At 41.3% G+C, this 25,990-nt stretch overlaps 1 protein-coding gene across 31 annotated transcripts in view; it reads left to right on the top strand.

Moving 5' to 3' along the window:
* The window catches only part of LOC105487715 (LIM and calponin homology domains 1), a 344,201-nt gene that overhangs the window by 270,342 nt on the left and 47,869 nt on the right, over positions 1–25,990 (top strand). For 14 of the 31 annotated variants that reach the window (XM_011751259.2, XM_071093678.1, XM_071093677.1 and 11 more), the window contains 11 exons: positions 171–473; positions 2,955–3,197; positions 4,605–4,934; positions 6,194–6,312; positions 6,422–6,530; positions 6,993–7,253; positions 12,626–12,661; positions 18,236–18,362; positions 19,855–20,012; positions 20,220–20,628; positions 24,183–24,398. In XM_011751259.2, the coding sequence (XP_011749561.2) occupies positions 171–473; positions 2,955–3,197; positions 4,605–4,934; positions 6,194–6,312; positions 6,422–6,530; positions 6,993–7,253; positions 12,626–12,661; positions 18,236–18,362; positions 19,855–20,012; positions 20,220–20,628; positions 24,183–24,398 (2,311 nt within the window). The remainder of the gene's footprint in view (positions 1–170; positions 474–2,954; positions 3,198–4,604; positions 4,935–6,193; positions 6,313–6,421; positions 6,531–6,992; positions 7,254–12,625; positions 12,662–18,235; positions 18,363–19,854; positions 20,013–20,219; positions 20,629–24,182; positions 24,399–25,990) is intronic. The other 17 variants (XM_011751274.3, XM_024794724.2, XM_024794723.2 and 14 more) reach the window with 4 other exon arrangements.

The following is a 25,990-nucleotide window of genomic DNA, read 5'->3' as shown; positions in this document are numbered from 1 at the left end:
CCCACCCTAACTATGCTGCAACTCTGGACTGAAATAATGAACAGATGCCATTTGAACTAACAATATCGAGAAGACTTTTCACTAACAACACAGTTGTCTGTCTAGAGACGGGGATTTAATTTTTTTTTGTCTGATCACATGTGGAGTCCCATTTAATTTTCCCCTATCAGTCAAAAACAGTTAAGTGAAGACAAAGAAGCTATTCGTGATATTGTCCTTCGCAAAGAAAACTCTTTCCTGACCCACCAACATGGCAACGATTCAGAGGCAGAAGGTGAAGTTGTGTGTCGACTGCCTGATCTTGAGAAGGATGACTTTGCTGCAAGGAGAGCAAGGATGAACCAAACCAAGCCAATGGTGCCATTAAATCAACTCCTCTATGGCCCTTATCCAAAGAAAGGGGCAGAGAAATCAGATGGCAGCAAACAGCTCTCAAAGGGAATCTCAAAAAAAAGAAGTCTAGAATATAAAAGGTGTGCGTGGTGTGTATGTGTGTGTGTCTATGAAAGAGAGACAGGGAGAGAGGACATAATTAAGTGAAGTCAATTTGTATTGTACCCCTTCCAGTTCCTCTTTCCAGCCCCTCAATTATATGTACTTTGTAATGGGGGTTTATTTTGAAGCGGAACTTTAGGTATTCAATCTCCGCTAAATGCAGATGGCAGACGGTAGAGTGTCCATGTCCAAAATAGGGCTGAATTTGCCAAAGAAACATTGAATTCCAGTGTGTAGATGTGCTGAATCAGGACTCATCACCACATATGGGTGCTGGTGTCATCAGTTGGCATTATTAGCAAAAATAGACATGTACTATTGCCTATCAGAGAACAGCCACCTCTCACAGCTGCTCCAGTCCATTCAAAGGAAGCAGAAAAGTGCTAAAAGCGCTTCTCTCTTATTGGCTCCGTTTAGATGTTGGAAGGAAGAAAAATGAGCCTTGTTCTTTCTTCTCTCACACCAGCAGCATAACCCAGACAAATGATAATGGATATTTCCAATCAAAAACACTTCTCAAACTTATAATGTACTTCTATATGTTCTGTCATAGAAATTGTTTTCAGGCCAGTTTCCTTCTGCCAACATTTTCCCCGTCCTCTTAATACATGTTGGAGTGAACTGGGGAAAGGAAAATTATAGTAAGATGGAATTTGACCAGTGATTTTTGTCCTAAGAGGGAGATATGATTTCATTTAGGGTGCCCACTTGCTGAATTTCATCCTGCAGAGTTAGTCATTCGTGTATTTTTCCTTATATCAAAATCAGCTAGAGTTAGCATCTACATTATTGAATTGTCATCTTTTTGCCCATCACGTTAGAGTTTTTTAAGCCTGTTGAACTTAGTATATAATTATTTCGGCTGTGCTTTAGACAATTAAAATCGTTCTTTGGGCAGAGTTGTTGAGCTCAGTGGAGTAGTTGATCTTTTTTATTTTTCTTAGGAAGTACCAGATACAAAAACCCATGAGAGATTCCTGGATATAGAACAGGGATTAGATAAGAGAAAATCTGGCATCATTTCTTTACAGGACACATTACAGCTTCAGGAGGCCCTTGGTCTTTGCCATTGCAGTTGGCAGGCCTTGTAACAAACGATTTTTGGAGGGCCTTGTGGGAGGGATCAGTTGTGCAAGTGAAACAAAGACTTTTGGATAACTGACTAACATCAAGGCATATTGATGGCAATCAGCAATTTGAGTCAGGAAAAGGACTAACCTTTGTGTCTCCCTTTTTTCCTTTCTCCTCCATGTAATTTTAATTCCTGATATTTCCAGCTACATTTGTCTGTTGTCACCTGACTCTGTGTTTGTGGACACAGTTCTGGGTCTGAAGCAGCCCTTGACCTCTCTAGATAGCATCAAAGAACTTATTTAAAAAAAAAAAAAAAAGAAAAAAAAAAAAGGTCCCTAGTGCCTCTTTGCTATGCCGTTCCTTGATCTCCTTCCTCAAACTAAGAAAATTCTGTAGCCTTTCTATTTTTGTGGGCTCTGCAAGCATGCCAAATCATCGAGGTAACAAAAGACTACCTCTTGATTTTCCAGCTTGAATGATATATTTTGTGGGAAAATTAATAGGCTCTATTTATGTATTTTTTGAGATTGTTCTATCTCAAGAAGGATATTTAGTTAGAAATAGACTTTTAATGGAATATTTATATATATAAATGCCACAGCTTTGGTTTAAATCACAGTTTTGTCAACATTAGCCAGATAATGTTCACTTCATAGGAGAACAATTGAAAATATCAATTTTAGCATCAATAAAGGTGAACGGTTATTAACACAAGAAACAAGTGGGTATTGACCCTGTCAATCCAGGTAAAGAAGAATACCCTCTGCTTTTCAAGTTTGCCTTAGCCAAACCTGACTAATGCCATGAAGCAGACGGTGAGTTTAAACGTTGAAACTTTATGTTCAGATTTGACTTAGATGTACTTTCTGGCAGCTGTGGGTTTAGGTTTGAGATATTTAATATGTGAATAACGTTCCAGCTATCTCCAAACTAATCCTAGAATTTGGATCATGCAGAGCTCATTACGAACATTTTACTAGTGCAGTAAAAAACATTCCAAGAGGGCTAAGGGATTCAATCAGAAAACCTGAATTCATTACAGTAACTTGAATAGTGTGGGAATTGAGCATCATTACCATCCAACCAAAATCTCATTACCATTAGTAATCTTTCAGCAGGCATGGCTTCTCTTCCTAAACTGTAGTTGAGACTATCATCTGGAAGGGGGGAAGAAACCTCTGTCTCATTCAGAATTATAATAAGGGTGATATAGATGAAAGTCATCACAGCTCCCATTGATTCCATTTTTGAGAAAGGGAAAAGCGTTTCCATCATTTTGTTCTGTCCTCAGCCTGTGAGTTTCCATGCTTGACATTCTCTTTGTCTGCTCCCCTTCCTTGAACTTGATTTTTCCATTGGTGTGGGGGCCTGGATCGAATGGACAGAAACCAGGGCCACACAGAAGAGATGAAGTCGATAGTGACCTGTAACATGAGGGCTCAGGAAAGTGAACCTGTGGAAGGAGGACTCAGGAAGGTGCCAGATCGTCACAAGGATGACCTGGCCCAGCGGAGAATTCAGGGCAGCCTTGCCCCTCACCGTGAGCCCCCGAGCTTCATTACACTCTCCAACATAACAGAAGCCGACTTGGAGATGTGGGAGAGACTCAAAGTGTCAGGAAAAGCGAGGTGTGTCATGTTTCCCCCTAGCAGTCACGGTATTTCATTTTGAAGGCATTAAATGCTTATCTTTGTGTCTTTTTTTTTTTTTTTTTTTTCTGTCAGGGTCTTGCTCTGTTGCCCAGGCTGGAATACAGTGGCTTGATCACAGCTCACTGTACCCTCGATTCCTGGGCTCAAGCAGTCCTCTGCCTCAGCCTCTTGAGTAGCTGGCACTACAGGCCCATGCCACCATGCCTGGTCAATCTTTTGATTTTTTGTAGAGACAAGGTCTCACTATGCTGCCCATGCTGATCTTGAACTCCTGGGCTCAAGGGATCCTCCCACCTCAGCTTCTGAAAGTCTTGGGATTACAGGCATGAGCCATGGCACCTGGCCAAAATTTTAATTAATTAATTTTTTTTTTTAAATAGAGATGGGGTCTTGCTATGTTGCTCAGGCTGGTCTTGAACACCTAGGGCTCCTAGGGCTTAAGTGATCCTTCCATATCAGCCTCCCAAAGTGCTGGGATTACAGGCATGAGCCACCGTGCAGACCCCTTGTATCATTTCTTATTTTGATGGCTTGAAAAAGTGCCTCTCACATCACAGAGCTCCTGGAGCTCAGCATATTCAGCATGAGGTGAATTTATTAATACCAAAAGTTACAAACCACATGGAGAGAAAACATTCTCTTTTTAACCCAGCCACCTTTCCAAGAATGGTTATTTATTTTGATAGACTTGTTTACTGTAAATAATTTAAACTTGACTTTCAAATAATTTTAATTATTCCACAGTACCTAAGATTTTCTTATGCCCTTATTTATGATGTTAGAGATGTTAGAATTGATGTTTTAAAAGCTATGGAAGCTTAAAGACAAGGTAATGATCATTTCTAGGCAAGACAATGATCATTTCTTCATTTGAGTGTTAATGAAAAAGCAGTTCTGCTCTAGCCTTAAAAATATTTTTCATATAGTCTTCCCTCGGTATCTGTGCTTGATTCCAGAATTCCCCTTGGATACCAAAATTCTTAGAGGCTCAAGTCCCCTATATGAAATGATATAGTATTTGCATATAACCTGTGCACATCCTCCCATATACTTTAAATTATCTGTAGATTACTGATAATAGCTACATTAACATAAGCATACCTTATACATGTATACCTAACACAGTGCTTTCACATCACTTTATTCATGTGGATTCAATGTAGTACTTAGTGCACGGCAAATTCAAGTTTTGCTTTTTGAAAATTTGTGGAATTTTTTTCTCCCAAATAATTTCCATTGAGGTTGGTTGAATCCTGTCAGTGGGATGCTGAACTCACTGATAGGGAGGGCCAACTACTTCTAGTTGCTTTTTTTTTTTTTCCCCCAAACATCTTATTGCTTTGTACTTAGACATTTTTAGAACGTATTTCTGGTTTTGACTAGGGATGGAGATGTTCAGCACATCTGTGCTTCTGAGCCTTCCCCAGAAATTAAAGCAGAAACTGCCATTCATGATGACTTTGCCAACCGCAAAGCAAGGGCCTCTAAGAAAGCTTCCAGCCCCAGGCAAAAGTTTGTGCACTTTGGGCCAGTGACGGAGATAGATCAGCAGAAATGGAAGCGGCTTAGCATTGGCAAGGCTGGGCCTAGAGAGGATGAAGAAAAAGTCATCTGTCGTGGCAGCAAGATTCAAACGGGCTCTGTGTCTCCTGTCTCAGCGGCCACTTCCAGCTTAAAGGGGCACCAAATGCTTAATCCACAAAATGACTGCAGGTATTTTTTGCCATACATGTGCAAGGATAGCTGCATGGGAGTCACTGCCGCTTTTAGAGTTTGCTGAAGTATGTTATACAAACCCCTAGAGATGACATAGTTTTAACGGAGTGTGTATAGCAGAGAAGTAAGGTTAGTGGGTCCGCCTGGGGGGGACATGTGTGTGAAGTTAAATGGCAGGCATCCATTTTGATTCTGTTATCACCAGAATCGCTGCCTGGGAATGCCAATAATCTTGGCAAATGACCCTTTTTCCCTCAGCTGCATCCAGTACTATTTTATTAGTTGAAAATACTGAATGAGCTAAATGGAATGTTTTAATGATATCACTAGGGTGTCCTGGGGTTACATATAACCTTTCTCTTTCCTATCCCTTAGAGAGAGGAAGAAAAAGTTATTAGTATCATGAGTTCACGTTTTGGACATCTAAGTAGACGTATTAAAAAAGTAAAGGTCTCCTTCCTCTCCCACTTTTTAAAATTATATAATAAATCATAAGTCTTAAAAATCTCCTCTTTGGGGGTTTCTGTAAGTCAAGACTTTCCTTGGATGAATCGCCATCCAAATGTGTGAGGGAAGAACACCTTATAGGCCTGTCCCAGTTCTTATCCTCCCTGGAGGCCCCCCAGTTTTGAGTTCCCAAGCCCTCTTTTAGGGATTTGGTTCTGTGGGCTGGTAGGAAGCACATACAGGACACGTGTAAAACTGGATTGCCCTGGGAACCTCCATTCCCTCTGTGCGGCACGAGCAAAGTGAGGCTCTCCGTAGCAGGAGGAAGTGTTCATAGCATTCTTCTTTATACCTTGCCCTTGAAATCCAAAGGAAATGATGGGTGGCCTATGACCTTTAGAAGGGTTTCTTTGGTTCCAGACTTGGGGTGACACCATAGAAGAGAGAAGGCTATAAACACCCAAAATAAAGAGTTGAGGTTTCAGAGGATAGTGGGGATCTGAGGTGGGGAGAAGGGGGTAGGAAATTAATAAGAAATACATCCTCGAGGCCTTGAATCCTGAGAGGCCCATCATTCAGTCTTGTGGTGACAAAGCCACGCCAGCCTTGTTTGACCTTCATAGGCCCTAGCCAGAGTTCACATTCCATTATCTCAATCTGATTATCTCACCCTTACTAACCAGCCTTACGAATGAGAGCAGCCACATTCTTCTCTTATTAATCTTTCAGTCCCAAGGACTTTCATTGTCTTCTTTTGTAACCCTTGTTCCTCTCCTCTCTTGCCACCAATGCTACTTGATCGTCTGCAGAACAGTGAATTCTGGCCAAGGTGACTATTACAGAAGGGCCTCGTGGCTGGCTCCCGTGCCGGAGTCTCAGGAAGAGTGGGTCTGCGGTCTGGGCGAGTGCTCGAGGGGGATAGAGGAAGGTGAGGAGCAGTTTTTCCTGCCTTCCCGGGAGGTGAAGGAGGACAGGTGGGGTCAGGGCCTCTGGTGTGAATTCTTTCCTAGGAGTGAAACTGTCCTCTCTGGCTTTAGTTACATCCAAACAGCTGCCACAGGATGGCAAAGAAGAAACGGAAAGCGCTCCAAGAGATTCTGAGAGACTGTCAAAGGCAGGAAGATCAGAGGAGAGCAGCCAGCCACTGTGAGCATCTTGCCTGCGCTCCGCTCCATGGTGTGTTGCCCCTGCTGTGTGTGGCTGTCGTGTTCCCAAAAACACAGCTTAAAGTCACAGTCTGCACTTGGCGACTGATAGAGCGTGGAGTAAAGTGAATAAAAGAGTGTGCTCATCCCAAGATCAGAGTTCTGCTTCTGGTGCCCGCTCTGGGTAGAGATTTTAGCCTTTGCATGTGGCTGAGTACTGGCCAAATTTCATTCTCAGGACTCATGAAAACCAGAAAGGGACCCCTATTCCTGTGTGAGTACCAGCTGCATGACAGAGGGTCGCAGTATTCAAAAGGGAGATTTCCTGCTCAGCTGCTCTGTGTGCTGCTGCCTCCAGGGATGCTGGCTTCTTCTGTCTTGAATTAACGCCAGTGAGTGATGCTACTGAAAATATCTTTAGCAGTAAGTGGCCTTTGACTGGCTGGACTGAATGTTGCCCTAGGGCGTGTCCTCTGGCCTCTGAGGGTGAGGCCTCAGGGACAGAAGAGAAGTTGGAGAAGATGATAGCTCCTGCCTGGGGTGGCAGTGGACTGAAAGGTCAGCGAAAGTTGGATGATTCACGAAAAGATGACATGATGGCCAGGAGAACTGGGATGTCCCTTAGACACACTGGATCCAACCCAAACCAGTTCCTTCCAGTTCCATTTGCAAAGCAACAGGATGCGGAAGAATCTTCCAAGGGTCCACCCATGAAAGATCAGAGGTCAGAAGGTTATTCTGTGCTCTTGTGACTGTTTCTCCAGTCTGAGCTTTCAGTGTGTTCTTAATGCATTATGGCACTTCAGTGCCACTTACCTGCCGTTGCTAGCAGAAACAGAATGATTAAAATTGGCCTCATCTGCCAAGAATTTTTTCCTCTTTTTGCATGTAAGCAGGTGCAATTCAGTGGTGAATTTACCTGTTAAACATTTTTTTCTGACTCTGGTGGACTGAATAAATGGGAAATTATTTTATTTCTTTCTAGCTCACATAGTTGGGTAAAAGGGTTGAACTTCTTTCTGATTTGCTTGATTTCACTGTGATTCCAGGTCCAAAGATGATTAATACATTTATAAAAGTTGTAATTATATTAATTTTTCCACATTAGCCAACACTCATTGCCTTCTGGAGGTAGGATTTCTATTCCATGCTCTGACTTGACTTAGAGTCAACCATGACTTGATGACGAGTAAGGAAATAATTATCCTGGGGTTCCTGTTCCAGTTTAGGGTCCTATATGTTAAAGCCTCTCTTGCCATTTCATAAAAGTGATACATTTTTGTTAAATGTGTGGTCAGCCTACCAATGTAGGGCAAAGAAGTGAGGAGAGCTTTGCATAATTTATAAGCTCACCATAAAATAGGAAGCAATGGAGTTCTGCTTCTCCAAGGACCCTGATGGCAGTGGGAGAGAAGGCAAAGTGGGAGGCAAGGAGAACAGTAGGTAATCTCTCCAGATTTTTAAAAAAATCAATACCCTAGCCATCTTGATCATCTGAATTTAATCTATATTTTACTTTCTTCTGAATAAAACAGTAATGGAGGCCGGGCGCGGTGGCTCAAGCCTGTAATCCCAGCACTTTGGGAGGCCGAGGCAGGCGGATCACAAGGTCAGGAGATCGAGACCACAGTGAAACCCCGTCTCTACTAAAAATACAAAAAATTAGCCGGGCGCGGTGGCGAACGCCTGTAGTCCCAGCTACTCAGGAGGCTGAGGCAGGAGAATGGTGGGAACCCGGGAGGCGGAGCTTGCAGTGAGCCGAGATCGCGCCACTGCACTCCAGCCTGGGCAACAGCGTGAGACTCCGTCTCAAAAAAAAAAAAAAAAAAAACAAAACAAAACAAAACAAAACAGTAATGGAGCCTAGCACTGTTTTCAGGGAGCAGAAGTAATATTTGTGTTTTACAACCACAGATTTCTTTATAGCGTTTCCTCTATGTCTGCTCCCTCAAGCTCACCTTGTCCTGGGAATTCACAGGTAGGTTGAAGGAATCTATGTTAGCTCCATTTCACAAATAAGAAGACTGATGTAGAGAAAAGCTACATGAGTGGATCACACGTGATTCCCGAGCTTGTTAGGGCTGGGGAGACAGAGGAACAGAGTGGTGAAGCTGGTCCTCCACAGTTACTCACTTTCCAGATGCCGTGGACTTGACCCTGGATCCGCGAGCTTCTGTAAAGCAAGGTAGAATGGAAGGAAAGAAGGAGGTGAGGCCTAGAGACTGCCTACTGGATATATTTAGGTGCTCTCCTGTTCATTTATTCCTTATACCACCTTCGAGAGGAAGAATTTCCATCTGCGTTTTGCAATTAGGAAACCGAGGTCCATATGTCCACAGCTGGTACCTACAAAGCCAAGATCCAAACTCAGCTCTATTGGAGTGGAAACACACCATCCCTCTCCAGCATGATGCCTACACAAGTAACTAGAGGGGACTGTGGAAGTCTGAGGAATTCTGTCACTTTTTTTTTTTTTTTTTTTTGAGATGGAGTCTTGCTTTGTTGCCCAGACTGGAGTGCAGGGCCCGATCTCATCTCACTGAAACCTCTGCCCGTTCAAGTGATTCTCGTGCCTCAGCCTCCTGAATAGCTGGGATTATAGGCGCCCACCACCATACCCAGCTAATTTTTGCATTTTTAGTAGAGATGGGGTTTTGCTGTGTTGGCCAGGCTGGTCTGGAACTCCTGACCCCAAGTGATCCACCCACCTCAGCCTCCCAAACTCCTGGGATTACAGGCTTGAGCCACTGCACCTGGCCTGTCACTCTCTTTGTGATTTGGGAAAGCGTCCTCTTTATTTTCACATAGGAATGAGTGGTTACTCTGAATACAAGGAGGAATGGTCAGGTGAACTATGTGACATATTGTGTGATTGAGCCAGCAAACACCGGGGGGATGCACGTTTCCTTTCAACAAGTGTTTATTGAGTAATAATGACTATGTGTAAAGCACTGTGCTGGGTGCTGGGGGGTGATCTTAGATGAGCAATAAAAACACTTTAAATTAAGCTAATGCTAGTTCATGATATAGAAATAGATAACTGTCAAATTATTGATTCTGAAATGCTTTATTAGTAGTGAAAGTTACATAAATACAGGGAATGGGTGCATAGGCTATTCCCTTTATCTTTCTACCTACCCCTACCCTCAAAAGTAAACTTTATTTTATTTATTTATTTATTTGAGACAAAATCTCACTCCATCACCCAAGCTAGTGTGATCACAGTTCACTGCAGCGTGTACCTTCCAGGCTCAAGCAATCCTCCCACCTCAGCCTCCCAGGTAGCTGGGACCATAGGTGTACAGCACTATACCTGGCTAATTTGTTTGTTTGTTTGTTTTTATTTTGTAGAGACAGTCTCACTATATTGCCCAGGCTGGTCTTGAACTCCTGGGCTCAAGTGATCCTCCCACTTCAACCTCCCAAGTGTTGGGATTATAGGCATGAGCTACCATGCCTGGCCTCAAAATTAAACTTTATTGACTTTCTTTTTTTGTAGGATGCTTATGTCAACTGTGACATGTGTGGCCAATTTTGTACCTCATAACCTATTGACTCACGTACTTTGCATTAAAAAGAACATTTTATTACTTTTTTTTTTTTTGCTAACTTGCCTTTACTTTTTGATCTCCTGTAGGATGATTGGGAAAGTCACTTGACACCTCAGCTCTAATTATCTTCCCCTTGCCAGCAAAGGCAGTTCTGCTTAAGTTGGTGCCCTTTTAAAGCTAATATATTAGTCTCACAGGAAATACCTCAAACCCGCAGTACATAGTAAAGAGATAAATGAAGGTTATCTTCGGAAACTGGGTTATTATTTTCAATTTCTTGAGCACCTGATAAGTATTTAATAAATACTTATTGACTAGTCTGACCACTGTTCAGGGAACCCAAACAGAAAAATGTCTGCTCCTGTGGGGCTTACATTTTGGTATAGATCTACATTTATTGGTAGAGATGTCCGTGAAATACTGTTAATTACTTTATGTAGCAATAATTTAAGTTCAGATATATCCTACATGCAACAACATAGTTAAAAAACTCACAAAATGTGCTAAAGAAGCCAAACTCAAGAGTACATACTATTTGAGTCTGTTTACATAGTACAAAACACTCAACACTAATCTATGCGTATGTTCAGTTTGTGAAAATTCATTGAAGTATATGTGTGGTATGTGCACTTTCTGTATGTATCTTATACTTCAATAAAATGTTAATTAAAATATTCAAATTGAAACACAAAAACACATAGCAACTATTAATAGATTCTTGATTAACCATCCATTGGGAAGAAATTCTCTGCTCTCTTCCACAGATAACTTAGAAAACACTGTGTTTGAATAAATTTATTCCAATAGGCCTATTTATTAACTGGGAAACACCTAGTCTTCAGAATTAATGTTGCCCTTTCTTCCCTTCCTCTTCCCCTTCCCTTTCCATCAGAGTCTCACTCTGTCGTCACCTGGGCTGGAGTGCAGTGGCATGATCACTGCAACCTCTGCCTCCCCAGCTCAAGTAATTCTCCTGCCTCATCCTTCAGAGTAGCTTGGACCACAGGCGTGCACCACCATGCCCAGCTAATTTTTTTGTGTTATTGGTAGAGACAAGGCTTTACCATGTGCCCAGGCTGGTCTTGAACTTCTCAGCTCAAGCAATCTTCCTGCCTTGGCCTCCCAAGTGCTGGGATTACAAGCATGAGCCACCACACCCAGCCCACTCTCTCTTGATGTGAAAGAATCTGCTTTAATGTAGTAGTGTTTTGGAAAATTGAGAATATTAGGTTCAACTGAAACACCTTCTGATACCCTGGAGAAAGAGAAGATGAGTCTTATTCCCAGAAGAAAAACATTCGCAAACCCTTTCCTTGTCTTGTTTTTGGCCTTTTCAACAGAGATTTGGGGTTTTGCAGTGGTATGGTTGCCTTCACTGTGAATTAAATAATTATCAGTGAATGTACATTATTCTAGAATGATAAAAGCATAAGAGAGAAGCGGGTATGTGTGTGTACACTCATGCATTCTGGGGTGTTTTCTCTAAGATTGCAGGAAGAGATGTTTAGAAATTACCCTTTTCCTGTAAACTATTGTGAAACTGATCATGGGACCAGGTAATTTTTGCTGCTGACTCCAAAATGTAATTTATTGGAAACTGGAAGCAGGATGTATTTTCTTTACTATTCTTTGTCTACCATCAGAATTGCAGAAAGGAGGAGCTTTTCAGGGTATAGGTAAGAACTGACCCTTAAAATTTACCTTTGCTGAAGAGACAGGCATTTGTGGGAGCTGTGTTGTTTTTTTTGTTTTGTTTTGTTTCTTTAAATGTGCTTGAAATATGCCTTGTAATGTTCTAATATTTTTCTAATTTAGTCTTTTTGCTTTAGACTCATTTAGACTTCAAGTGACTATTGCAGCGGGTACAACTTTATGGATCTAAATTATCAGGAGAATATAAAAGATTAGAAAAAAACTTTAGTTTTTCAAGTTATGGAATATCATCCAAGTCTGGTTTTGATTAAGACTACCAGTTTTCTAGGAATTGTGGTTTCTGTCAAATGCATGTGGAAGGCACTGATTGGGGCTCTGGTTAACTTTCAGAAAACTGCAGAAACACTCTTTGATGTTATTTGTGCAAATGCATTAACATATCAGGGACAGGGTCAGTAAGGGTGCACTTGTACGGTGGGTGTCCATTACAGCCCATTACTGCTGAACATAAAGGCACAAAAGTTGAATGGTTTGTGAATGACTGTAATACATGTTTGTTTTCTAAGCTGCCTTCTCTAAACATTGTGGATTGCACCTAAGCCTTCCTGTGTTTATATTGAACAGATTCTTTCTTTTTGGGTAGTGTGGGGATTATTTTCATTTCTCTTCTGGGTTTTGAGATAAATGTTGCATTTTTTAGAAACATCAAGACTTGTCTTTGATTTTCAGCAGTCAATGAATATTGCTAATTGTATAATGCCACTTCTCTTTCAGTATCTCAGCAAAAAAGGTTTGGCGCACATGTATTTCACCAGCAGTTTTTATTTCCAGCTTGCTTACAGCATTCACTTTCAACTCCGCCAGTCCTCTAATTTTGTATTTGATCTTATAGATACGGTCCGAGAACTCCTGTGTCTGATGACGCAGAGTAAGTTGCCTTGTATTTGTAGGATTACATTAATTACTAGCCTAAACTGCATGCTTCCAGTACTTACTACTAATTGAAATGCAACTGATGCAAGTGAACTGAATAGTTAGCTGACTTGTGCAACAAAGCACTTGAAGTTGGAATGCAGAGCATACATTCTGTGCAGGAAAGATGAATGAAAAAGCAACTTAAGCATGATTCTAATATGAAGCTGCTGCTTGAAACTTAACATTTGCTTTTCATAGACTGGGCATGTTAAAGTTGTTGTTCTTGTTATGGTTTGAACATTGGTACCCCTTCTGAACCATAGAATTATTTAAAGGGTATTCTGAGTTTTGCACTTAATTCTTGATATGTTGGGGCTTAGAGTTAACAACGAAGTAGTCATTCCAATAGTCTCGTTTTTTAACTAAGAAAATAAATCCCAAACCACTAATTATAGATTCAGAAGCCCAAGTTCCTCCCAGGTTGGAGTCATATAAACTGTGGGATGCTTGAAACCAAAACATCGGAGTTTTGCTCAAGTTCCATGGCTTAGCAAGGGGCCAAAGATCTAAGACATGGCTGGCCCTTCCCCTCCCTGCTGCTTGGTTTTCACTCAACCAAGCAGAGGTTCATTCCTTATCCCATACTTCACATTCAAATTTGAGAAGAATCCAAACCCTCCCATTTGTGACCACGTTAACTCTGCTTCAGAAATGGATTTCCCATATGCAGATCATTCTGCAACTGATATATAAGGCAAACTTATTTATTTATTTATTTATTTATTTATTGCAAAATACTAGCCTTCTCAGATTCATGTCATTTGTATATGAAGAAATGTTGATTAGTACCTAAATCCAGCATCAGTAGTCTGCTGATCCTGACATTGAGAAGCATTTTGTGGCCTCATGGGAGCCTGGGACATCCAGAATGCAATCACCAGCCCTCCTTTGCCTGTCCTTTCCTGAGCCTCAGTTTCAAGTCACACAATGAGGAATTTGAATAGAATTTGCATGTAGAACACGCAAACATCATTTCCACCAATGACAATGAGATTAGGCAAAACATTAAGTGTCTTCAGATTGTGCTATTTCCATGTTTGTGTTCAAGATGTCTACTTAGTTTGGACTCCAAGCCCTAAGTGGTCAAACTCCAGGGCCAAGTTTCCCATGTGTGATCTGACATAAAGAACACTTATGCCTCAAAAACAAATTCAGCCTGAGCTTGACTGACTGCACAGAGTTAAGTAGTCTGTAAAATTGAGCCCTGGTTATTACTTTTCAAACCTGCAATGGCAATATTTAACATTCACTGAAAGGAGGATTTTATAAGATCGATAGGCAAAACACTACTTTGGTTTGGTGAGCAAAAACATTTTGATAGAATGGATTTCTTCTTCATCAATGCAAGGCTACTATACAATTTGCTTAAAATAGACCCCTAGGAAACCCTAAAAGGTGAAAGAAAGGAAGGGAAATTAAAGAGTTTCTGAATTTTGCCTGCACCTGAACACAAAACTTCACCCACAGGAAAAGTTAATGATTTCTTAAAAGGAGTGGGGACAGGGACTCCCTTTTTGCCTTCTCTTAAGTTTACAAAATGCAGCCCCAGGGACCAAGAAGAGTAAAAGGAGCTTCTTTTCTAGAGCTCTTATCTAGGGATATCCAAAGTGCTGGGTTTCCTGCTTAGAGCAGATACAATTTACATGAAACCATGTGGGGAACAAAATGAAAAGTTGATATCAGGAATTTATTCTTAAAATAGAAACTTATACTATTTTTAGTTTATTCCCTTAATATCTCCTTTTTCCAAAATCTTTAAAGGCGTTTTTTTGGCACAGGCTATGTTTATTAATAATTGACGCATTCTTAAAATAGAGCCCAATCAGAAAAAAAGATGAGCCCTTTAAAGAGAATATAGGTCAGGGGCAGACCTACCGCACAGGCAAACGGAGAAATTTCCACCTCCTGGCCAGCCAAGAATGTTTCCATAGATTTAATTTCACCTTCTTGCCCTTTTCCTCACTTGCACACTCTTTCCCTCCCAATACCCGGCCCACCAAAGGAGTCGGTACTTTGTGAGAGCCATAGGCCATTTTATTCTGAATTCCTTTACTGTAGACTTGGCCCAGAAACAATTTCCAGGCGCTTGGGGTAATTCCATCCTGGCCCTCAAAAATGCCAACCCACCACCAAGGGAGACTCCTGGACTCTGCAGCCAGGAGCCCTCATGCCAACAGCCCAAGGGCATAGACATAAGGTACTGGGGAGCACAGTATTAGTCCAAGTCACATTAATATTCTGGAAGCTGGCCGTCTCCAGGATCCCATACCTGTCAACCCCCATCCCCAGACACACATCTCTTCATTTGGGAGGCCAAGTCTAACCTGAAATAGGGAACATGTTCTGAATGACAACTCAGCCCATTTTCTTTTTAGTATTATCAATCCTCAACTTCTTAATTTTTTTAGAAAATGGCATAAATATATCACTCAGGTTTGTTCCTTGTTTTTTGGCCAGTTTGCTGATATTTCTTTAAAACAAAAAAAAACTTGAGAAAAAAATAATACAGGTTGAGCCTGCCTTATAGAAAATGCTTGGAGTGAGAAGTGTTTCAGATTTTGAACTTTTTTAGATTTTGGAATATTTGCATATACATAGTGAAATATCTTGAAGATGGAGCCCAAGTCTAAACATGAAATTCATTTATGTTCCATATATACCTTATACGGATAGCCTGGAGGTGATTTTATACAATAGTTTAACTAATTTTGTGCGTGAAACAAAGTTTTGACTGCATCCCATCACACAAGGTCAGGGGTGGAATTCTCCACTTGTGGGGTCATGTCAGCACTCAAAAAGTTTTGGAGTTTGGAGCATTTCAGATTTCAGATTTTTGGATTAGAGATGTTCAACCTGTACTTCCCGGTACATGAAAGGGCAAACAAGAGTTTCTCCTTTTATTTAACTAACTGGCTTCTGGCCACATTTGGGCTGAGCTAGTTAGAGCTTCACAGTGGGAGTGGAGATGGGAACGCAGGACAGACAAAGGTAATTCTTAAGGCCTGCTCTCATTTTCTCCAGGCCCACTGGGTGAGATAATCAAATCCCAGATCCTGGAGAAGGCTGCCATTTTCTTCTTGGGGTCCCAGAAGAAAACCTGGATCTGTGGCCACCCATTGTGGCCTAAACCGAAATTCTGACCTGCAGATATTACAGATGGCAGAGCTGAATGAAGGAACCTCTTTCCTCTCCCATAATCTACAAACTACTTAGTGGGATGATAAGAGGGTCCCAATTCAGAGAGGTTTAAGTCTTCTAAGATCTTAGCAAAGATTTTAAATCACTTAAAAGATGAACTGACTAGATTGAATATTTTAAAAGTAAGATTTTTTTTTTTTTTAACTGTGAGAGGAAGAATGGGATGAATTTTTGTGTCTTTCTGGAAGGCCTGCTTCAGTGAATTTTGATCCATGAAGTTTAAAAGCATGGGTTAGACTTTTCTACCTAATCCTGCAAATTTCTTAATCTTTCTTAGATAACTAATCAATAGTCTAAAATAGATGAAAAATCACAGCCCTTCTCCTCTATCGAGGACTACAGTTTCTTTTTTTCTTTTCTTTTCTTATTTATTTATTTATTTATTTATTGAGATGGAGTCTCACTCTGTCACCCAGGCTGGAATGCAGTGGTGCAATCTCAGCTCATTGCAACTTCTGCCTCCCAGGTTCAAGCCATCCTCCTGCCTCAGTCTCCCTAGTAGCTGGGACTATAGGCATGTGCCAGCACACCTGGTTTATTATTATTATTATTATTATTATTGTTGTTGTTGTTGTTGTTGTTGTATTTTTAGTAGAGAAGGGATTTCACCAAGTTGACCAGGCTGGTCTTGAACTCCTGACCTCAAGTGATCTGCCCACCTTGGCCTCCCAAAGTGCTGGGATTACAGGCGTGAGCCACCACGCCTGGCTCAGTTTATTTTTTCTAGAAGGCACAGCTGCTGAAATCAACATTCTCCACTGAATACATGGAGGCAACATTATGCAGTGGCTTGTCATATCCATGCTAATAGGAACCTCAGCTAAGAGTCCTTCTATGCAGCCAGATTATTAGAATACTCTTGGGGAAGACAGGTTGCAAGTACAGTTTTCAGTTTAGTTTTCTTAGGTCAGACTTGAATTGTCCAACATCTGGAGAGCGGAGAGAGGCACTCACACATTTGTACAGATTCCTTTTGAGTGGATTGAAGGGAAGGTGGGCAGCCATTGCTTTGGGGGTCATTTTCCAGACAGCTGCCTGCTAGGGAGCCCTTTGCATTCAGCGATGCTGCTGCTGTTCATTGTCTGGCCATGGGAGTAACAATTTTGGACATCACTGATGATGTCTGGAATTCTTTGGTGTCTAAGTGCATGGTAGTTTTTTTTTCTTTGTGTTAGGCTGGTTTCAGAAATGGACTATCACCATTTTTTGTTGCTAGCACTTAACAGTGAGCTTTAAGAGCCCTCTCTGTCTTGAATTTTGGGCTCCATAACCCACTTGTCCCAAAGTGAGTCATTTCTTTGAAAGAAAAATAAAAGGAGGAGCATTTTGCTTTGGTTTCTATTTCTGTTTTCATCTTGCTGCTTCAGCTTTTGCTGTAACAAAGGTTTATGTAAGCATCACAAAAAAAGGCCCTAGGTCTTGCGCAATGTTTGATAAGCTCCTATAGAATATATAAATTATATGTGCAGTCTAAGAGTTTTTTAAAGATTGTTTTCCCTTTCATTTTTCTTTTAAAATAGTATATTCAGAGGTATCCTGACAAAAATTAAATGACTGTGCATATTAGAATACAAAATATATACCTAATTTATGTATTTTACTCCTTACTCTTGTTATAAAATGCCTTATTTTCTTGATTCCAAGATGCCATCAACTGCACTATCAATTACAGCAGTTTTACAAGAAATAACAAGACATGATTACAACGAACATATACATCAGCAATCCATAGTTGTCAGATGCATCTAAAATTCAATAAAATAAAATAAGAAAAAGTGGGTGTCTTAAACTTAAGGCCAAATGATATTTTTTTGGAAATGGAGAAATTGCCTCCATTCACGTAGGAAGCCTTTAAGCCAGCTTTCTACACAAAGAAGCATTTACCGTAATACAGTTTTACTTCATGGAACACCGCCCTCTTTCCCCACAAGTTCTCCCCAGGTTATACCTTTTAATTATCTTAATTTTATTTTTTAAATGCATTTCCAAATGAGAGGAGCCTGGGGCTTCAAATACCATTTTTCTAGTTCTTCTTTAAACCTATTTTGGCACCTACATATAAAATTATATTGACCCGATTCACTGGCATCACTGAATACAAAGATGGTCACATTTTTGGCGTTTGCGGCAAAAAGAGGCGTTGGGGTGCCAGCACGCCCACCGCCCGCCCAGGGCCAGAACACGCCGCCCATCACGCGCTGTGCGCAGCCAGGGAAGGGGGCAGTTTTCCAAGCCCGGTAGCGCCCCCACGCGGCAGGACGCCCAGGCGCGCGGAGACGCGACGGGCGCTGATCGCGGTCCCTCTTGTGTTCGCTCTCTCCGCACTCAGGAGCACGAGCATGTTTGACATGCGGTGTGAGGAGGAGGCCACGGTGCAGCCGCACAGCAGGGCCCGCCAGGAGCAGCTGCAGCTGATAAATAACCAGCTGAGGGAAGAGGACGACAAATGGCAAGATGTGAGTTCCGGCCAAGGCGCGCGGGCAGCGGGGAGGCTTCTGGTAGCAGAAAATCCAGCCGGGTGGGTAGAAATGGACCTGAAAGCCATGCGAGGGAAGGGAGCCCTTAGAGGGTTTCAAAAGGTAACACGGTAAACGTGGGACTCAACGGAAGGTGAGTAGCAGCCTGAAGGTATGGAGTGATAGCCCAGACATGTAATCAGCAAACACCCTGGCCAGAAGCTTGGCCACAAAGGTGGGGAGGGGAGGCAGGAAACTGGAATGGGATGCAGAATTGAGGCTGCACTATCTTCTGAGGTTATATATTTGAAACTGATCATGATTATGATGATAGTAACGATAACAATCACCAACATCAAACATGTACCAGTACCAGGCATTGTTCTAAGTGCTTGCATGCATTCATTTAATCCTCTTAGTAACTCAGTGAACTAGCAACTCTTATTGTCCTCGATTGCACAGACGAATCCCAGCACAGCTGTCACTTGCTGAACGTCACACAGCTAGCGAGTGGGGGAGCCAGGATTAGAACCAGGGAAGGAAGGCTAAAGAGGCTGATGAGAGCTTTGAGATTGTGCGCTGAGAGCCAAAGCGGGGAGAGAGGAGGGAGAGTGGATTATTTCGTTTAATTCTCACAAAGCACTCTGGAGGTAGCTATTGCAAACTTGACTACACCTTTAGTTTAAAAAGCTAACTTCTCTAAGGTTGATAAAATATAGTAACAATTATGTCTAAAATATTTTGAGCACTTACTGTGTGCCTGACACCTTACATCTATTTTCACATTTAACCCTACAAGCTTGTAAGAATAGGTACTATTATCATCCTCATTTTAGAGAGGAGGAAATGGAGGCACAGGGGGACTAAGAAACAAGCCTGAGATTCCACAGCATGGAAAAGATAGAGCTGGGATTATTTCCCACCAGTGCAACCCCATCCATCTGACTCCAGAATCCTCACTCCTCATCATTATGCTATAACTACCTGTAGGATTGTGGTGACGTTGTTGTAAGGATCAGATAAATTAATACCTATAGAATCACCAGATCTAAAGACTCCAAAACTATTTTTTTTCTGCATTGACTACCTTCCGAGTGGAAAATGAATCCCTACTATTCTTTTGTCAGCAAATCTATTCACAATGCAGCAGTTATAAATAGGAAGGAGTGAAGTTTCTTAGTTACCTTGTGAGGCAATTCTCTGAAATTTGGCAACTGACATGAAATGTGATTGCATATTTCACACTGCCATATTTAAATAAATGTGCTGTCCTGCTATGGATACTGTAGATAATATCTGGATGTTTCTGCCTTTGAGGCATTCCGGTTCCAGACTTACATTGGATTGTGTGACAATGCACACAATGTTATAGTGCCTGGGCCCGTAGTCAGTTCTCTAAAGAGTAGAAATGGAGATGACTAAACTCTGAAGAATACAAATGGAATTATGCACAAGTCTGAAGAAGAATATTATATCTCTCTTTCCCTTCCAGGACCTGGCTCGTTGGAAGAGTCGTAGAAGAAGTGTTTCTCAGGACTTAATCAAGAAAGAGGAAGAAAGGAAAAAAATGGAGAAGTTACTGGCTGGAGAAGATGGGACAAGTGAACGAAGGAAGAGCATCAAAACCTACAGAGAAATTGTTCAAGAAAAGTGAGTTCTTTCTGTTGTCATTTTTAATGTACAATATTATCTAGGTTTTTTTTTTCTAAAAATTGTTGGCTGTCATAAAGGTTCTGATAGTAACATTTTTATATTCCCTGTACTATCTCTTCAGTGCCACCCTGGTTTCTACCAAGGTCCTCTTTGCAATTTTCATTAGTTGACTTTGTTATTGCCTCTCCCTTCTACGTCCTTTAGAGAGCGGAGAGAGAGAGAGTTGCATGAAGCATATAAGAACGCTCGGTCCCAGGAGGAGGCAGAGGGGATCCTTCAACAGTACATTGAGAGGTTCACCATCAGTGAGGCTGTTCTTGAACGCTTGGAGATGCCAAAAATTCTGGAAAGAAGCCATTCAACAGAGCCAAATTTATCCTCCTTCCTGAACGACCCCAACCCCATGAAATACCTGCGGCAACAGTCACTGCCTCCGCCCAAATTCACTGCCACTGTTGAAACCACCATTACTCGTGCCAGTGTTCTGGATACCAGCATGTCAGCAGGCAGTGGGTCTCCAAGCAAAACTGTCACTCCCAAAGCAGTGCCTATGCTGACACCCAAGCCTTACTCCCAGCCCAAAAATTCTCAAGAAATTCTGAAGACCTTTAAGGTAGGACAAGTTCCTTAAGAATAGAACCAAAGTTGAACTCCAGGGAGTCAATGGAGAGAAGCATCGTGACTCAAGAAAATGTCATTCTTTTTACCATACAGAAGCAAAATGTGTTGACATTTACAGCTGTGAAAGCCATAGGTCTCTGGAGATTTGGTTTATAAATGCTTAAGGGACAGTCGTTTCCCTCAATTGCTGTTGTTAATACAGATGGACTCCTAAATAAGATTGATAGTGGAGTCGTCTCCATGAGCAAGGTCTATTTTCTAGTTTGATATAATGGCATGATTTCTCTGTACTAGTGGTAAAAACGCTAATTTAGTAATACCCTAGTATTTCTAGGTATCGGGAGTTATGGCAGACTCCTCAAAACAGCATTTTATTTGCTTTTGGTTCAAATAGAAGTATATGCAGCTACCTCTGTTTTAGGAAGAAATTAGCATTCAGCATCCATTTGACATTGCAGCATCCAAAAAGATGCTGCAATTGATACAAATACAAGGAACACATGGGAACATGGGACATACTTGGCCCTCAGATGAGACAGGTTTTTTAAACAAGTGGAAAGAAACTGGGTTGTTTTGCTAATGAGTGTGTAAAATAGTGTTCCAGACTGAAGAACTTGTGGAAACCAAGCATCTTTTCACTTCCTCAAATTCAAGTACTTTCCCTTATGTTAGGAGGTAGCACTCATCCTTTGTCTTACATTCTTTTGACTTATAAAGAAAAATCAGTTCCCCTTGTCCTTGTGCTCAATGAGTTTGTAACAAACAGAGGTGGACTGCGTCACTCTGAGGTGTGACCATTACGTAGAAAAGTTTTTGTAACTGATTGAGCAATGCGATGCCATGTAGCTTCCTTGCTGTATTTCAAAGGAAACAAAACTACACTTTCTGACTTTTGCTAAAATAACTCTGAATGTATCTCAAAAATCTCTCTTAGGCTTTGATAAAACAAAAGAAAAATGTCCAGACTGTCTCATCTGGATCACATTGAGTTGTTTGTCCCCTTATAAGGACAGGGGCCACGTCTCTGTCATTCATGGCTTCATCCTGAGAGCCTGGCACAGTTGCCCAGGACAGAGTAAGCACTCAGCAAGTTTTCCTTAAATAAGTAAGTGAATTTTTCCTGAGAAGATGAGCTACTAATCATACGGACTCACACACACACAGATACACACATGCCCATGTGTGCTTAATGGTCCACCTAAGTGTTTCAGAAGCTTTCCTTTACCTAGGGCCTATGATAATGAATGGCTATGGTATTTCCTGAAGGAAGATTCTATGTTGAGGTGGCCCAGAATAGGATAGGGAATACATTTATTTAACTGGATTTCCAAGACATCTGATCATACAGTCTAGGTATCCACTTTCCCTCCTTTATGTAAATAGTGCAAAATGATTGTTTAAACAGAAGAATTAGCATAGATGATTTTATGGCAGAACTTCAGCTCTGAGAAAACTCTGTTCTTCGCCACTGCGGCAAAGTGGAGCAAAGTGGTATGGCGGCCTCAGAAAGCACTTCCATGGAGGGGGTTATTAGAGAATTGGAGCAGAGGCCCTCTTAGAGCTGGAGATTACTCCGCACCACTCACTGGTGGGGTCCCCTGCCTCATCATAGGCCTCACTGGCTAGTATTTCTATTGATGGCCTACAGTTCCATTACTGAGTGCATGGACAGCAACTTTGGTCAAAGGTAACATGCAAATCAGACTGTTGTTACAAGCTAATAATGCCAGGACAGAAGCTAAGGGGTAGGCGTGTGTGTGTGCGTGTGTGTGTGTGTCTCTTGGAGGGCAGGGCAGGGAATACAGGCTCCGTTGTTTTTCCCGTACAACAGAATTAAGGATAAAGGAACATCAGAGAAATAGTTTAAGGCATTGTTTTTCAAACTGAGAGTTACCACCTGTTGCTAGGTTATAAAATCAATTTAGTGGTTTGAAGCCAACATAAAAAAAATGAACTGGAATAGAACACAATAAAAAAAACAGTGTGTGTCACACAATGAAGGCAAAATTGCTTGGGGAAACTTCTGTTTCAGTTATATTTATGTGTGTGTGCTGAGTTGTGATTTAAATTCCTTTTTATGGGTAACAAATAATAGAATAAGAAGACCAGTGGCTTAAGGTAAATAAACTATAACTAATATCCAGCCTTCCATTATTTCTTCTAAAAGATTTTAAAAGGCCTAATGAGGCTGGAACTGTAACTAATACCCAGCCTTCCATTACTTCTTTTAAAAGATTTTAAAAGGCCTAATGAGGCTGGGCAAGGTGGCTCACAAAGTAATGCCAGCACTTTGGAAGACCGAGACAGGCAGATCACTTGAGACCAGGAGTTCGAGACCAGTCTGGCCAACATGATGAAACCCTGTCTCTACTAAAAATACAAAAATTAACCAGGCATATTGGCACACGCCTATAATCCCATCTACTTGGGAGGTTGAGGCACGAGAATTGCTTGAACCAGAAAGGCAGAGGCTGCAGTGAGCTGAGATTGCACCACTCCACTCCACCCTGGGCGACAGAGTGAGACTCCGTCTCAAAAATAAATAAATAAATAAATAAATAAATAAATAAATAAATAAGAGGCCTAATGATAATAATGGCTAATAGTTAAGACTTAAAATGTGTCAGGTACTATTCTAAATTCTGTACATATGGTAATCCATAAAATCTCCATAACAGCACTATGAGGAAGATACTGTTACTTTAAATTTTGCTTCTGAGCACAGAGAATAGGAAACCTGTTGAAGATTCCATGCTTGTTAAATGGTAGAGCCAGGTTTCAATCAGGTCACCTAACTGCAGAGCTCCCTCTCAAAACCACTCTACTTTCTGCCTCAAATTTCAAGACCGAGATTTCCAGATGCCTTTCAGTAAGCCAGGCTAACTACCCTCTCTGGTTTCCCTTTCTTGCTCTAACTGCCTCCCCTAGATGTGAGTGCAAAACAAAAATATTTTAATGTGCATGGTCTTTTTCTTTTAAAAAAATGGAGGTTATAAAAGTAACTAGAAATAGAGATTCATTGTAACAGAGCATAGTCTCAGGTCCCTTACCCTCTGCCTTAGCCTCAAAAAAAGTATCTGTTGCCCCTGCTACCACCATGGGATAAGCTGTAAAAATATTCCTCATCTGTGGTAAGTTCTGCCTCATTTGTATGCTAGCCAGAAAAACAGTCAAAATTGTGGAATAGCAATCAGAACTGAACTGAAACAGTATTGGAACCCCAATATGCGGCATGTGTTTGTACTTAAGATTCTTTGGTTTTCTGTACTCTAAAATAAAAGCAGACCATAAATGAGGTGAACATGAAATGGAATCTAAAGTGAAGTGGCCCAAGCAGGCAAACTACCTTTTAAGGAGGCCCTTAAAGATAGCATTTATAGAAGCCCTAACTTGTAGATCCCATCAGAACATTTAAGAGACCTCTTTCTTGATTGGACTGTGGTTTTTAAATGATCATCTTTTGAGGTAATTCTGAACGTGTCGTTTTGTTACAGTCTTTGATTGGGGTATATATAGCATGTTTTTTGTTCATTCTGGTTTTTATAGGTAGATGGGAAAGTCAGCGTGAATGGAGAGACGGTTCATAGAGAGGAGGAGAAGGAAAGAGAGTGTCCCACGGTGGCACCTGCCCACTCCTTAACCAAATCCCAGATGTTTGAAGGTGTGGCCAGAGTGCACGGGTCTCCCCTGGAGCTGAAACAAGACAACACTAGCATTGAAATCAACATAAAGAAGCCAAACTCTGTTCCCCAAGAGCTCACAGTAAGAACCGAACATTTCCCCGCCTCCCTTTGGGATAATTCCATGGTGAAAGAATCTGTTTTTAAAAATAAGTAGGTCATGATAATGACCATTTCTTTCTATGTTGGCGTATTAGTTTGCTAGGGCTGCTGTAAGTATCACAAACTCAGTCGCTTAAATGACAGAAATTGTTTCACAGGCCTGGTGGCTAGAAGTCCAAAACCAAGGTGTTGGCAGAGTTGGCTCCCTCCACTGGTCATGAGGGAGCATCTGTTCCGGGTCTCTCTCCTAGCCTCTGGTTCCTGGGCTTATGGATGTGTCATCCACCTCTCTGCCTTCATCTTCAGTGGCGTTCTCCCTATGGATGTGTCTGTATTCTGATTTCCCCTTTTTATTTTATTTTATTTTATTTTTTGAGATGGAGTCTTGTTCTTTTTGCCCAGGCTGGAGTGTAATGGCTCAATCTTAGCTCACTGCAACCTCTGCCTCTGGGGTTCAAGCAATTCTCCTGCCTCAGCCTCTCGAGTAGCTGGGACTACAGGCATGCACAACTGCACCCAGCTAATTTTGTATTTTTCATAGAGACAGTTTTCACCATGTTGGTCTTGAACTCCTGACCTCTAGTGATCCACCCACCTCAGCCTCCCAAAAGTGCTGGGATTACAGGCGTGAGCTACCGCACCCGGCCTGATTTCCCCTTTTTAAAAGAACACCAGTCATACTGAGTAGGTCCACCCTCCTCCAGTGTGACCTCATCTTAACTAATCACATCTGCAGCAGCCCTATTTCCAAAGGTCACATTCTGAGTATTTAAAGGGTTAGGACTTCAGTAATATGAATTTTGGGAGACACAATTCCACCTGTATCATTGGGGTATAATGGAAGGTATTACAATTTATGAGCCAGAAATTACCTTTTCTTGTCTCACTATTGGTGTCCAGTGTTATAGAAGAATAAGTAAATCTTTAAGATACCTTTTTTTTTTCCTGTTTATTTAGGACCTCATTAGACTTGTTAGTGCCATTTGAAAATAACTGGTGCTATCAGAATCTGGCTTTCCATCCCCAGCAATATATATAAAAGGGCCTTTTTCTTATTAAAGAAACAAAAATTCATTTAAAAGCTGAAAGTAATGTAGAGCATGAGAGTACTATTGAATGGCAAAGCTAAAAAAATATATGCTAATACAGGTATGGCAGAAAAGTGAACTCACTATGATATTTGTTGCTTTGGAGTAGAAGACATCATTGGGAAAATTACACTTTCTTCCATCTCTCACCAGAAAGACTCACGCTGGTTTTACTAATCTAACCAAAACTGTCACTACACAGATGCAGCCCTCCTTTTGAGGTGGGGGCTGGACTCTGTTCAACCTCATTTGTCCTCACCAGAGGCTGAGTTTCTGCTGTTCTAATTTATAGCATTTGGGTTTGTATTATAGTTAAAAGAAGGAAAAAACTGTCAAGATATTTTCCCCCAGGACCTAGAAAGGTTTGGTGTGAAAGGAAACGTCTTCCAGCACCAAGGGAGCTGAGCGTTGTGTGACCCAGCTAGCTAAAACCCACCCAGAAGGCTGGATATCATTATTTTTTTTCCTCTATGATTAGTCTTTT

This window comes from Macaca nemestrina, chromosome 3 (genome assembly GCF_043159975.1).
Source record: "Macaca nemestrina isolate mMacNem1 chromosome 3, mMacNem.hap1, whole genome shotgun sequence".
NCBI classification, from domain to species: Eukaryota; Metazoa; Chordata; class Mammalia; order Primates; family Cercopithecidae; genus Macaca; species Macaca nemestrina.
Note: the sequence above shows the minus strand (reverse complement) of the source record. Positions and strands in the feature narration are given on the sequence as shown.